The sequence below is a fragment of the Cajanus cajan genome, chromosome 11 (genome assembly GCF_000230855.2).
Source record: "Cajanus cajan strain Asha chromosome 11, NIPB_CcT2T_4, whole genome shotgun sequence".
In the NCBI taxonomy this organism is placed as follows: Eukaryota; Viridiplantae; Streptophyta; class Magnoliopsida; order Fabales; family Fabaceae; genus Cajanus; species Cajanus cajan.
In genome coordinates, this window is record NC_138527.1 from 40,951,050 (window position 1) to 40,963,729 (window position 12,680).

General features: G+C 39.8%; 1 protein-coding gene across 2 annotated transcripts; it reads right to left on the bottom strand.

The window, feature by feature from the left end:
• Positions 1–1,287: 1,287 nt before the first annotated feature.
• On the bottom strand, positions 1,288–4,727 carry LOC145953002 (uncharacterized). Of its 2 annotated transcripts, XR_014430510.1 has the most exons (6): positions 4,418–4,727; positions 3,247–3,452; positions 2,412–2,530; positions 1,981–2,285; positions 1,794–1,881; positions 1,288–1,672 (listed from the first exon to the last, which is right to left on the bottom strand). XR_014430510.1 is itself a non-coding variant. In XM_083066250.1 (5 exons), exons 2-5 carry the CDS (start codon positions 3,297–3,299, stop codon positions 1,855–1,857), a joined length of 504 nt encoding a protein of 167 aa, XP_082922376.1. In that variant the 5' UTR covers positions 3,300–3,452; positions 4,418–4,727; the 3' UTR covers positions 1,288–1,854. The 2 variants fall into 2 exon arrangements, 1 of the variants encoding a protein (XP_082922376.1); XM_083066250.1 differs by having other exon boundaries at positions 1,288–1,881.
• Positions 4,728–12,680: the final 7,953 nt, after the last annotated feature.

Consider the following 12,680-nt stretch of genomic DNA (forward strand, 5'->3'; position numbering starts at 1 on the left):
GAGTTTTATTGCTGGAATTGAAATAAGAAGAGAGAATACCTGCGTCCGACGTCATGTGAGATGTTGCACCGGTGTCCATGTAGTAGTTTCCATCTGGTTGAGAGAATGATAAGGCATGCATGGCGGCTTCAATGTCAGTCGGTGTATATGTAGGAGTAGGAGACAATGAGGACGAAGTCATAGCATTGAAAACTTGTGGTTTGGGTCCAAGTATGCCATGCCCAGCTGAAGACGTTGGAGAAGCATAATTGGGCCGAGGCTGCCAAGGCTGGGTAGGGAATGGACATGGTGGGATAGTCCACCCTCCCCAACCAGGCTGCCATTGTGGCCAAGATTGCTGGTGCTGATGTGTCGGCCAGGCCTGCTGTTGACTGGGCCGCCCAGAAGGTTGGCTTGCATGCGGCCCCGAATTTTTATATTTTCCTTTGCCTTTGTTATGGTAACGAGGCTTAGGATTTGTGGGACTACCATTGCTGGGACGTTTGGGTGCAGAGTCATTGGAGGCAGCAAGCATGGCTGCGGTTTGGCGTTGTCCAGATCCAATTGATTCGCGAGCGAGGCGAGCTTTTATAGTTCGCTCGGCCATTTTCAACCTTGAACGACAACTATCGAATGATGGTAGTGGTTCTTGATTTTGAATAAAGTCAACGGTACCACTATAAGCCTCCGGCAGAGAACCTGTAAGACGCAGCACTAACCTCCCATTAGTTACCGGTGCATCAACGTCCGCAAGCCGATCTGCAATTGATTGAAGGTAAGTGCAATAGGCGTCGATGGAGTTGTGATCTTCGAAGGTTGCATTGGTGAACTCTTCTTCGAGATGGGTTGCGCGGGAAGCCTTGTTGTCTTGAAATAGAGCTTCGAGACGTTTCCATGCTCCTTCGGCAGTGTCGTCACGTCTGAGAATGGCAAGGAGAAGGTCCGGGCTGATGGTGCCGTATATCCATTGAAGGATGGCAGCGTCAAGACGCTTCCACATGGCTGGATCTTCTGATTTCGCAGCAATGTATGCCGCGTGGACAGAGGGTTCTGTGGGTGGCACAAGATGATCGTATAGATCATGAACCCGAGTCAAGTTGGTAAACAACGCAGCCCAAGAGTGATAAAGTGCCTGCTCGTTGTCTAGAGTGACGGGTACAAGCGATTTCACATTAGAGATGGTGAGGGCGGGATGATATTTAGGTTGTTCGGCCATGGTAGTAGAAGAACAAGAGAAGGAAAGAAAGAAGGAAGGAGACGCAGAAGAAATGGAGGTTAGGAAGAACCTTAATCTGATACCATGTAAGATTGTGTAATCCGTGACATTTCCATTGGCAAGGATGTCAATAAATACATGATTGTACATGATTGTTATGCTACAAGTTAGGCAAGAATCAAGCTACCTGTTTAGCTAATTACAAGGAATTATGATTGACTTTCCTATACACAATAACTAACACAATAACTAATTGATATGCCAAAGGAATATGCTGATTATATTCTAATAGTGCTCCCTTTCCAGGAGTTGGCCCTCTCTTTGTTTAAGATCAACTTCCTTCAATTCCCAAGCTCGTCTCTTCATCTCAATTTCATTCTCAACCAAGTTGCGTTGACTTTGCAACTCAGCTTCAAAATCAGACTTTCTTGCTCTAAGAGCAGCTTCCCGAACAGATCTAACTTTCTGAAACTCATTCTACATTTTCCATCAAGCAAAATAAAAAAAAATAAAAATAAAAAAAAAAACATAAAGAAAAGGTTCACAAGTTGAAATGAACAACAGAAAATAGAGGGAGGGAGAGAACATATCAACATACAGATTCTTGACTAGCAAGTTTCACTTGAAAATCGAGCATCTCTTGCTCTTTCTTGTTCATCTCACTCAGTCTCCCATTTATTTAGTGTCTGTATTCACCAACAAAAGTCCAAATGACAATGGCAAAGTTAAAAAAATACCTGATACTAGTTTAATCTTGAACCAACTGAGAATTTTAGAAAATGAACCTCTGCTCTTCTTGTTAGCGTGGTTTCCATCAACTTCAAATTGGTTTTCTTGTCACAAAGAGCTCCGTGTTCCTTATTAATACTTGTTTTTGTGTCCCCCAACTCTTTTTGAAGACTATCTAATTCTTGAGATCTACTAAAAAGGTGATCCTCTCTCTGGTTGAGCATGGCTTGTGATTGTAGTAACCTTTCCTGTTCTTGCCGCAAACTAATTTGCCTTTCGGAAATGGATTGTCTTCCACGAACTATCTCCTTCTCTTTTTCATCACAGCTGAGAGAGTGTGAGAAACAGTTCGACTTCATTTCTAAACAAATATCAATCCATCAAAATATTACAACATTGCAGGTCGATTATGATCTCACGCACAACATACGAAACTGGAAAATAACACCATAACTTGGAACACAAGTTCACGTAGTGTGTTCTTAACTGAAGTGTGGCACCATGTAGTCCACGGCAAAAACAAAATTCAATCCACCAATTTTTTTTTTCTTGGCCAGTCTCATAACCTCATCTCCAACATCCATGTATAAATCGATGCACAGGATTCTTCAAAAAATAAAAATTATAAACAGCACAATGCAGGCAGATAGCTGCATCGGAAACTTGTCCAAGATAACATAAAAGAAATTGGGAGATAGTAAACTATGAAACACCGACTCCGACATGCACACCGAGATACGACTAATGTCGAAAAAGTAGAATACATGTACACGATATTTATAAACTTTTCAATTTTTATACGATGATTACTCTTAGAAAATGAACCATATTTCTCAAAAATTAAAACATTAATTTTCATGAAAATAGGTCTCGTTATAGATAAAAAAGAATGTTATGAACATTACAATATTCATAAATTAGTTGATTTTTTAATATTTTTATAATAAAAATATTAGATAAATATTTAGTTAAGAACAGAAATTGATTTAGTGTGTGTTTAATTTACCGTCCGAAACTCACAAAATTACTTTCAACAGAAAAGATAAAAAAAGTTACTTTTGATTCTTTAAAACGTGTGTTTACTCCGCTTAACGAAATTCAATGATAATCCAAACATGCACTTACTCTCTTAGTTCAGAGTCATGTCAAAAAGATTTTAAAATTATACTAGAGAGGTATCTCAGCCAAAAAAAATAATTTTTAATTATGCCATGTATCGGACGCATGTCTGTCAAATGTTGTCAGAGACCCCGAAATAGTTTTATGGAAATATGTTATTGCTTTATAGTAAACATGTAAATTATAATCACATAAATACATACTCTGATTTGAAATATATGATTTGCCTCCTGAGTTCATTCACGTGCTTCAACATCTCGAATCTTCCTGTCTGCAACACTGTTATATCCGCAAGCCTCTGCGCCAATGGATTCTGCAGCACGCAGTTTAGCCTCAGCCTCAGTAGATTGTTTCTGTGCTTCGTCTATCAATCGGAGTGCTTCAGGAAATCAATCGGAGTAGCCTCTGCCTGAAAAATTCTCCATCGTGATTCAGGCAAGGACCCAAAATAATTTGAATATAATATATGCACAATTTGTTTAAACATCACGAGGCAGGAGACTTTATAAGAAACCAAAGAATAACACAATTTACTTAATTTTATAATTTAAATTTTTATACGCATTTTATGATTATATTAGTAATTAATATGAGATTTTTAACACGTCTCTCTTACCAAAAATTAAATATCTTAAATATGAAAATTGTAGTATTAATTACACGGTGGTCCATTTACAGCTTGAAAATGGAAGGTCCGATAAAATCAACAACTACTACTAAGAAAGTTTGCATATCATCTTAAAATTATTATTTAGGTTTTGTGCCCAAATCCCAAAAGATAGCTATGAGATAAAGGTTATTTTCTCTTATATATCCTATTCCAGTCATATCATATCACTAGCTAATGTGTCTGAATTCCTAATTTCTCTTGTCTCACGATCAATAACGTGCAATTCACTTGCTAATTTCCCAGCAGCACGTCCACAATTCTTTGGCATGCATGATAACTGCTGACACGTCTACGAACCTCCAGAGTCTAGAAACTGTTTAGCCAATAGCCATAAACATAAAGAAAAACATGTAATAACAGAATTTGACTCTCTTCACCCACAGGTTCAAATCAATACGCACAACGACCACAACGTTTTATCCAATCACAACATTACCAAACACCAATCCACTTGCTATTAGTTACAAGGCACATAAACCATCCACTAAAGCTGTAATTAACAAGTAGGATTGAAACCGCAACTACATGCCTATACCGCACCACCGCGGAAAGAAGATATCGCATTAAAACTAACAAGATTCCACATCAATCCTTGTTGACCTTCTATACGGTGCCGGAGAAGATATTCACAATGAAAAAAATAAACGATATCAATGCATCTAAGTGCAAGTTACCGGGGAAAAAGATAAGGTAGATAGATAAACCTGAGAATGAAGCTTGGCGATGTAGTCAACGAGCGTAGCCTTATCTTTGTGTTCAACGGAATCGCCATCAGCCAGCTTGCTTAAGACGCTTCCAGATCTCTTCGTCACTGAGAGAGCTTCTCGTAGCAGGTGTTGAGGAATTAGGAGTGACCGGAGTGGCCATCGCCGATCACCGCCACGCCTTGTTCTACTCTCTTCTCTGTAGTTCTGTTGAGACCTTTCGCGCTTTATCTCTCTCTTTCTCCGCCAAAAGTACGAACACATTGAAACGGAATGTTTTTAGACTTTGGGCCTCGAAACGTAACCGTCTCACTCTCAAGGAATCAAACGACATCGTTTTCAGCTTTGTAAAAGATTTCTTTATTTCTTTATTCCTTAATTTTAAAAGCATTAAATATCGTTAAATATCACGGTAGAATGTTGGTACAAATTTTTAAACTTCAAATATTCTACAAGCACCTTCTACTTTAGATAATCAATTTTTAAAAAAATCATTAGTTAAAAAGTATAGGTTTAATCATCCTTTAAATATGAAATTGCATGAAAGTGTTTGACCTTTATAAGACTAAAATGAAAATGATATATACATTTTTTTATATTTCATGAATTTTTCTTTTATTTATTCATTTTAGAAGATATCAAATAGAACAGGAGTAACTTAACATTTTTATATAATGAAAAATTATTTTCAAATTCTTAATATTAATTTCATTATTTTATTTATAATATATGTATAAAATAATTAAAAAAAATTAAATAAAAATAATAGTATAGTTAAAAAGAAAATTGTTAAATTGTCATGAATTCCAACGAATAAATAAATAAATCCTTTAATAATAAATATTTTAAAAAAACAAATATTTATTGTATTTTTCATATTATATTTTCTTAGTTTACAACATCTCTCCTTATAGAAATATAACAATATAATATACCTGTAAAAAAAGAAATATAATATTTTTTTTATAATGTGTTAATATAATAAATAAAAAGTATTAACATGGATGTGATGTTTTTTCTTTTTCACCAATATCGTCTAAAACTAATATGATTCATTTAAAAGATAAGTAAAATCTAATTAATGATTATTTCTATCAATTATTGAACTTAAATATTGTTCAGATAATTTAATTTTTGATTTAATATATTAATTACTTGTGTCAACTCCTTGATTGGATGTAATGTATTTGAAACAATTAAAGAATTTAATACAATAGTAGAACAATAATTTACTACTAATTTGATTTAAATAATAATTTTTTATTTTCTTTTTAAGTGTTTTGTTGTAAGTTTTACTTTTTACTATGTATACTAATTTATTTTAGGGACAAAACCTACTTCAATAGTCTATATACCTCAAAAGAATTTAACATTCAACTATAAACTATCGATCAACATCTTTAATACAAACAAAAAAAAATATTATTTTGTTTATTCTATAGTAAATATTATCTTAAATTACTTTATATAAATTAAGAAAAATTAATAAATATATGAAATAATAATTTTACAAAATTAACCTTATAATTAGTCTTTTTTATTAAAACAATATAACATAATTATTTTCTAAAAAGTATTATGAAAGATATAAATAAAAAATAATTAATAATACATTTAAAATTTAACATATCACTTATTTAAGAACTTATTTTTTCTTCAACACATGGTATGAAACAGAAGAAGTATTTATATATGTATGAGATCATGTTATAAAATAATTGGTATTTTTAATTTTATATAATAATGTTGTTTGTACATGTTTAAAGGTATATTATTTTATATTTTTATAATTTGTATAACTTAATTACGGTTAATTTCATTTTTTATACATATACATATGAAGTGACGAGGAAACAAGTCTTTCATGAATCATTATTTTAATATTAGTAATAATAAAGATAGAACTGATGATAATAATATAAAAAATCTAATAATAATGCTTGATTTACATCTGACTGGCCCAACCATCAACAGAAGTAAGAAGTAAAATATATGAGACCATAAAGTTATGTCCGTCAGGCCAATAAGAGTGTATGATTATATACCTTACTGAATTTCTCAACAATGGTATTAATTTGGAGGAGCCCCCAAAAAAATAAAAAATTCAAAATAATGATATTAACCATCATAAAAGAATATAACAATGGGTTAAAGCTTTAGAAGCATTTATTACACGATAAGTTCTTTCATATTGAAAAATTGTCAGGTATTAAAGTAATAAAATAATAATACATAACTAAAATAAGATAATAAGAAAATAAGAATAAAAAGAGGTAAGAAGAAAATTCCACTACTCTTTACTTTAAAATTCATTTCTTAAAATAGAAGAATATTATTACCGAAAGAAAGCTCTCAAAGTAGATTAAAAAAAAAAAGGAAAGGTTTTGGGATGAAGGTGAGAGGACCACTAAGCTTTACTTATAATCTTAGTGGGTCCAAGTATGAAGCTCCCACCAATATGAGATTTCTTTTCTAACAACTTTTTCACTTGAAGAGTATCATTAAATTAATCATATCTTCACATTATTATGGAGAGAAAACTAACAAAGTAGATAAAAAGAAAAGGAGAGATTTTGGGATGAAGAAGAGGGGGCTTAGACTTTATTTATAGCCTTAATGAGACCAAGTATATATGAAGTTCCTACCAGTGCGGGACTTATTTTTCTAACAATTCTCCTACTTAAAGATTATGATTAAGCTAATCATATCTTCAAACTACTCCTTCATATACCACTATCTTTTCTTTGTCATTCCATGTTTTTCACGTTTTTAATAAGCTAAAGGAAGATCAACACCATGTAGATTTGTTAGTGTTGACCGACTTTGTCATCACATCTACTAGGTTGCCTTTAGTATGAATCTTCTGCATATTCACACTTCCTTTTACTACTTCACGAACAAAAAGGCATTGTATGCCTATGTGCTTTTATTCTGGAGTGAGGGGCTAGATTCCTTACAATGTGCAAGACACTTTGACGGTCACAATACATAGTAGTATTCTGTTGTGTTCTTACCGGAAATCTGTTGTAGAGCTGATCCACCAGGTAAGGTCGGTGAGCCTCCTTCACTGGTACGTCTGTGTTCCAAGATGGGGGTGGTACCTGCAAAAGAGACTTCGATGCTAAAGTTAGTGTTTGTGGGAGTATGAATCTCGTATAAGTAATGCACGTACCTTAGTGTGAATTAGGGTTGCTTTGGGCCTTGAGCCTGAGATAAGATATGATAAGATTAGATAGTGGATCTCGTCTGAAGCGAGATCCCTTGAGATCAGTTATGATCTGCTTAAATGCCGAGCTGACGTCACGTAGCGCGTGCCCGACCTCATCTTGTGCTGTGATGCCGAGCTCGGAGCTCGGCTTCGCGGTACGGACAGTACACTAGCCCCCCGAGCTCCGAAGACCGTAGGTCAAGGAGTTAAGACCGAGCTCGCTGGGGGGAAGTGGCCTTTTGCGTACTTCTGCCTGTTGAGATGCCATGTGTCGTAACTGTTCATTTTTCGAAAACGTGCAAGTGGCGCGTTAAGGGAAATGACGGTTGTGCAATGATGGTCTTGCAATTAATGTGTTGTCAGCGTGCCCTTAGGTTGACACGTGGCATGGCCGTTTTGAAATTTTGGGGGAAAAAGCCCTTTTCTCTTTCTCTCTCGCGTCTCTCTCCATTCACTCTGCTTCCTTCCACTCTTTGGCTTCTTGGGTACGATAGTCCTCTTTGCCTTCTCGTTCCCGCTCGCTTTCCGTCTCCATTTCCGGTAACCCCGTCACTACTAGGGTTATTTTCTGAGGAGGAGTACCAGGTACTTCCTTTCTATAGTTCTCTCTTTTCTTTTCCCCATATCTTCTCTTTCTTTAATGGCTGGTGGGAGTGGTGTCGGCTCTTCTGCGCCTGCTAGGGGCAAGGCGCGCGGTAAGGTGGTGGCTACCGGGAGAGCCTCCGCCGAGAAGAGGGATCCGCCTCCGCCCCGGGGCTCGGAGCCAGGCATCTCTGGCTATGACTGGGTCAAGCGTGAGATGGCGGGGGTCCAGAGCATTTTTCGGTCCTTTCTTGAGGTTAACGGGATCCCGCGGTCGTTCAGGGTTTGTGACCCTTCTATTTCCCGGATGATCTGGCTTGAACCTTGTCAGGCCGGTGAGGGTGTGTACATGGGGAAGTCTACCGACCCTCCCCATTTCTATATGTATCATTGTTTTTTTCGAGATTTAAGTGTCTGTCTTCCCTTCACTCTGTTTGAGTGTGATTTTTTAAACTTCGTCAACTCGACTCCTTGCCAGTTGCATCCCAATAGTTGGGGTTTTTTGAGGGCTTTTCAAGTCCTGTGTACAGTTTTGGGGATAAAGGTGTCTCTTCCCGTCTTCCTTCACTTTTATCAGTTGAAGGTAGGCGTTCCGCCATACGGCATATTATCTCTGAGTGGGAGTAGGGATGGAGGTTTGTTTACTCTCTACTCCCAGTCGTACAAAAATTTCAAACAGGAGTATTTCTGAGTCGCTCTTGTGGACGTTGACCCCTTGGAAGATGGGGCGTTTTATTTCGGGGGGCTGCCGAGATTTCCCTTCTATTAGTGCCCCCGACCGTCTAGGTTTCACGGGGTGGGCCAAGTGAAGCTGACGGCTTCGGAGGCGGCTGCTGTAACATTGTTAAAAAAAAAAAAAAAAAAGTTGATTCAGTAGCCCAGAACGGGCCGTTCCCAAACTGGAACGAGCCGTTCCAAGCTACTGAATTGAACTACATATTGTAGTTGAGAACGGGCTGTTCTGGGAAGGAGAACGGACCGTTCTGGAGGGAGAACGGGCTGTTCTGGATGAGTCCCGGAACGGGCCGTTCTGGATGAGTCCCGGAACGGGCCGTTCTGATTTCAGAACGGGCCGTTCTGGGCGTGAATTTTGTGCGTGATTTGGGAGTTCCGAACTCGGTACGGGCCGTTCTGGGCCAATCCGAAAGTCTATAAATAGGGGGTTGGGGGCCTTCAAGAGTTTTGGAATTTTTAGAGAGAAGTTTTAGAGAGAAGGTCTCTGGGTCAGTGAGCTCCTTTCTCTCCCAAATTTCTCTGTTTGACTCCTTTTCTCCTCTAGATCACTAACTCCTTCTGATTTTTCTTGAAATTCAGATTAGAAAGCTTGCTTTGGGAGGATTGAAGTTCCGGGTTGAGTTTTGGAAATGAATTCTTTTTCGTCACAGTTGTTGGCCATTCTTAGCCAACCTTTAGGTAAGGGAAGCTAGAATGTTTGTTATTTAAGTTGCATGTGAGTTTAGAAACTCAATTGATGCATGAAAGCTGAGGATCCATGGCTGGATCGGAGAATTCGCTAATTGTTCAAAGTCTTGGAAAAAATGGGGTTTCTGGTGAATTTGATGCATCAGATGGGTGCATGTTGATTCTAGGTTTATTTAAGTTGTATGGAGCCTATGCATTGTATTTTGTGTTTGCATGTGGCTGGATTTGTTGGTGTAGATGAGAGTTTGTGAACTCCGTTACTGGAATTTAGGCCGGGCGCAGGTTGAATGCGCTAGGCGTGGATGAGTCTTGGGACTCTCAGGCTGGGATTAGGCTGGGCGAGCTCAGGCTACGCTGAGCGTGAATAAGTTTATGAATGAATTGATGCTTATGCATGTTTAAAGTTGAAGTTTTAGATCATGTATGTATGATATATGATGTATGGTGAGGTGTGATTCATATGTATGCTTTGTGATGATACGTATGAATGTTTGAATATGATATGACATGCGTATATGTTCATATGAGTATGACTGTTGATCATAATGGTGGGCAGACCATTATGATGTATGATGCATTATTACATGTGATGTCTTATGACATGTGTATGATTGTTGATCATGATGGTGGGCAGACCATTATGATGTATGATGCATGATTGCATGTGATGCCTATGGCATGAGTCTAGCCTAGGACTTGAGGAGAGGAAAAATATTTTCGAACTGGAAGAGCTCACATAGAGTCTCTTGAGAGTGGTGCTTGGATAGGCCACTGATATATGAGAGTGGTGCTCTGGGAGGCCACTGGATTTGGGAGAGTGGTGCTCAGATAGGCCACTGGGTTGGGTGAGTCTCCTCTAAGTCCTTAGCTAGTGTTGGAGTGGGGTATGAGGTCGAGGGTTATTCCCTTAACCAAGTACTCGGGAAGGTGCGTGGATCCTTGTGGATAGTCGGTGGGTGAACTCCACAATTGACTTGGTTAATGCATGCCAAGGTCGTGGTAAGCCCGTACCCAGCTGTGCTATACCTGACGGTGGATCTGGACTTCCAATTGTGTAAGTGACATCATCCGAGTAAACCCGAGGGAGGATTATATATCCTGTTTAGCTGTGACCGAGCGGGCGCATTGGGCGTGAAAACGGTTGGGGTGGTTTCGGTAGGATGGAATGTCACTTATACAGCTCTATTGTTGTGGAGATCTCCTAGGTGTATGCGTGACGACGCATTAGATGATTGATATGCATTGATATCTGTCATGAGATGCATTTATTGCATGATTATTAATATGATGAAGTGTGGTGTTTGACTTCATGATTGGTGGATTGTATTTTATGCATGAGTAGTATTGGATAGAGTGTATGGTGTGACTCTATGAATACGATTGTGTAGTATAGATTATTATGATTCATTTGTGAATTCTAGCTTACCCTTCTGTTTCCATGTGGTGGAACTGCGATGATCATACTTGGTATGGGAGCAGGTCAGGGCTAGCTTGGAATCGAGGTGACCGCTGCGAGACGGGGAGTTTGATCCTCGTGTTAGGGTTACCATTTTGGGTAGCGATTTTTGTCTGTTTGACCGACACTAGGAAATATTATTTTTGGGATGACTGTACATATATGGCATTTTATTTTGTATTTAAAGAATTTGTTTTATTTTTATTCTTATCTATACCTGTATGTATGAGTTATCCAATTTAATATTTTCCTTAGTTCACTAGTAGTAGTGCGATTCCACTAAGTGTAGAGACCATGGCGGGTCGTTACAGCTGCCATCGAGAACCTCGCTGCGCTCCCTCGTCCGTTGGATTGCAAGCTCGTTTTGTCGCTTGCGAACTCGGCGCACAGGGAGAGGGGCCTGGAGAGTGAGTATCCTGTGTTTTGGTGGTTTGTTAGGGTTTTGAGCTCGGGGTTTCTTTGCTAATGTGGGTTGTATTCTGTTTGCAAGCATTATGGGGAAGAACTTGTGGCGCGAGCTTAAGCGTCGCTATAATGTTTCTGAGCTGGAGGTTCCCGAGCCTCGAGAGGAGGATGTTCCCTCCCTGAAGGTCAGCCGGAAGAGGAAGAGGGGAGGAAAGGAGGTCGGGGGGACCTCCGCCTCCCCTGATGCCGAGGAGGTGACCTCCAAGGCCGCTGATGTTGATGCGGTGGATCTCACCGAGAGTCCGCTGCCAAAAGAGGCTCCTCCAGTGGGTACGGAGGGGGTGGCCCGAGCTGCTGAGCCTGCTGCACAGGCCGCCGAGGTGGCGACCTCGACTGTTGAGTTAGTTGCTCCTTTTACCGAGGTGAGTGTCTTATTTCCTTGCACATTTCTTCTGTGTTGACTTTGCTCGGTTTATTGAGGTGGTATGGACCTTTTTATAGGCCGGGGTGGCCGTTGCCGAGGTAGGAGCCCAGGTTGCTGAGCACGATGCTCGGACGGCCGAAGTGAGTATTTCTCTTTTTAATTTTTCTGTTTAACCTGTGTGTTGTCTTATTTTTTGACACGGGATCGCTTTTTACAGGCGGGGAGTGTTGCTGAGGCCCCGGTTCCCCCGAGGTCGGAGGTGCCCGACTTGGACCCTCCTGTTGGCAAGCAGGGGGTGTCCGCTTCCACCGCTGCTGAGGCTCGTGGCAAGGGGCCGAGCTCTGAACGGCGACGCCTGTCATGTCTGCTCCTTCACCTGGTTCGTCCCAGGGGGTTTCCCGAAGCTGATACCTCGCTCAACGCTTAGGGAAGGGTCGCTCTGACGTGAGGTTGGACCATGTTAGCGCCTCAGCTGACATGGACTCGTTATGGAGTGCGGGGGTGACCACCGAGAAATTCTTCCCCACAGGCTCGTTGAGCGCTGGGGACCAAGAAATGATCGAAGGGGCAGGGCCTGTTGAGAGCTTTGACGCGGCTCAGGTCCTTTTGCAGAGGGCTACGACCATCATGGGTCACTGGAAGCATAGGTGGGCCAAGCAGCAAGAGGATCTGGCCAAGCTGAGGGGCCGACTTCAACCCTGGAAGGATGCGAATAAGATCCTGAGGGAGGAGAAGAAGGTTCTTAGTGCTGCCCTTAGTGAGGCGA

Excerpts from the sequence above, each read along its gene's own strand:
- LOC145953002 (XM_083066250.1), bottom strand. The coding sequence starts at position 3,299 with ATGTTGAAGCACGTGAATGAACTCAGGAGGCAAATCATATATTTCAAA. Across the intron at positions 2,531-3,246 it reads ATCATATATTTCAAATCAGA|AATCCTGTGCATCGATTTAT; the intron begins GTATGTATTTAT and ends TATTTTTTGAAG. Across the intron at positions 2,286-2,411 it reads CTACATGGTGCCACACTTCA|AAATGAAGTCGAACTGTTTC; the intron begins GTTAAGAACACA and ends ATATTTGTTTAG.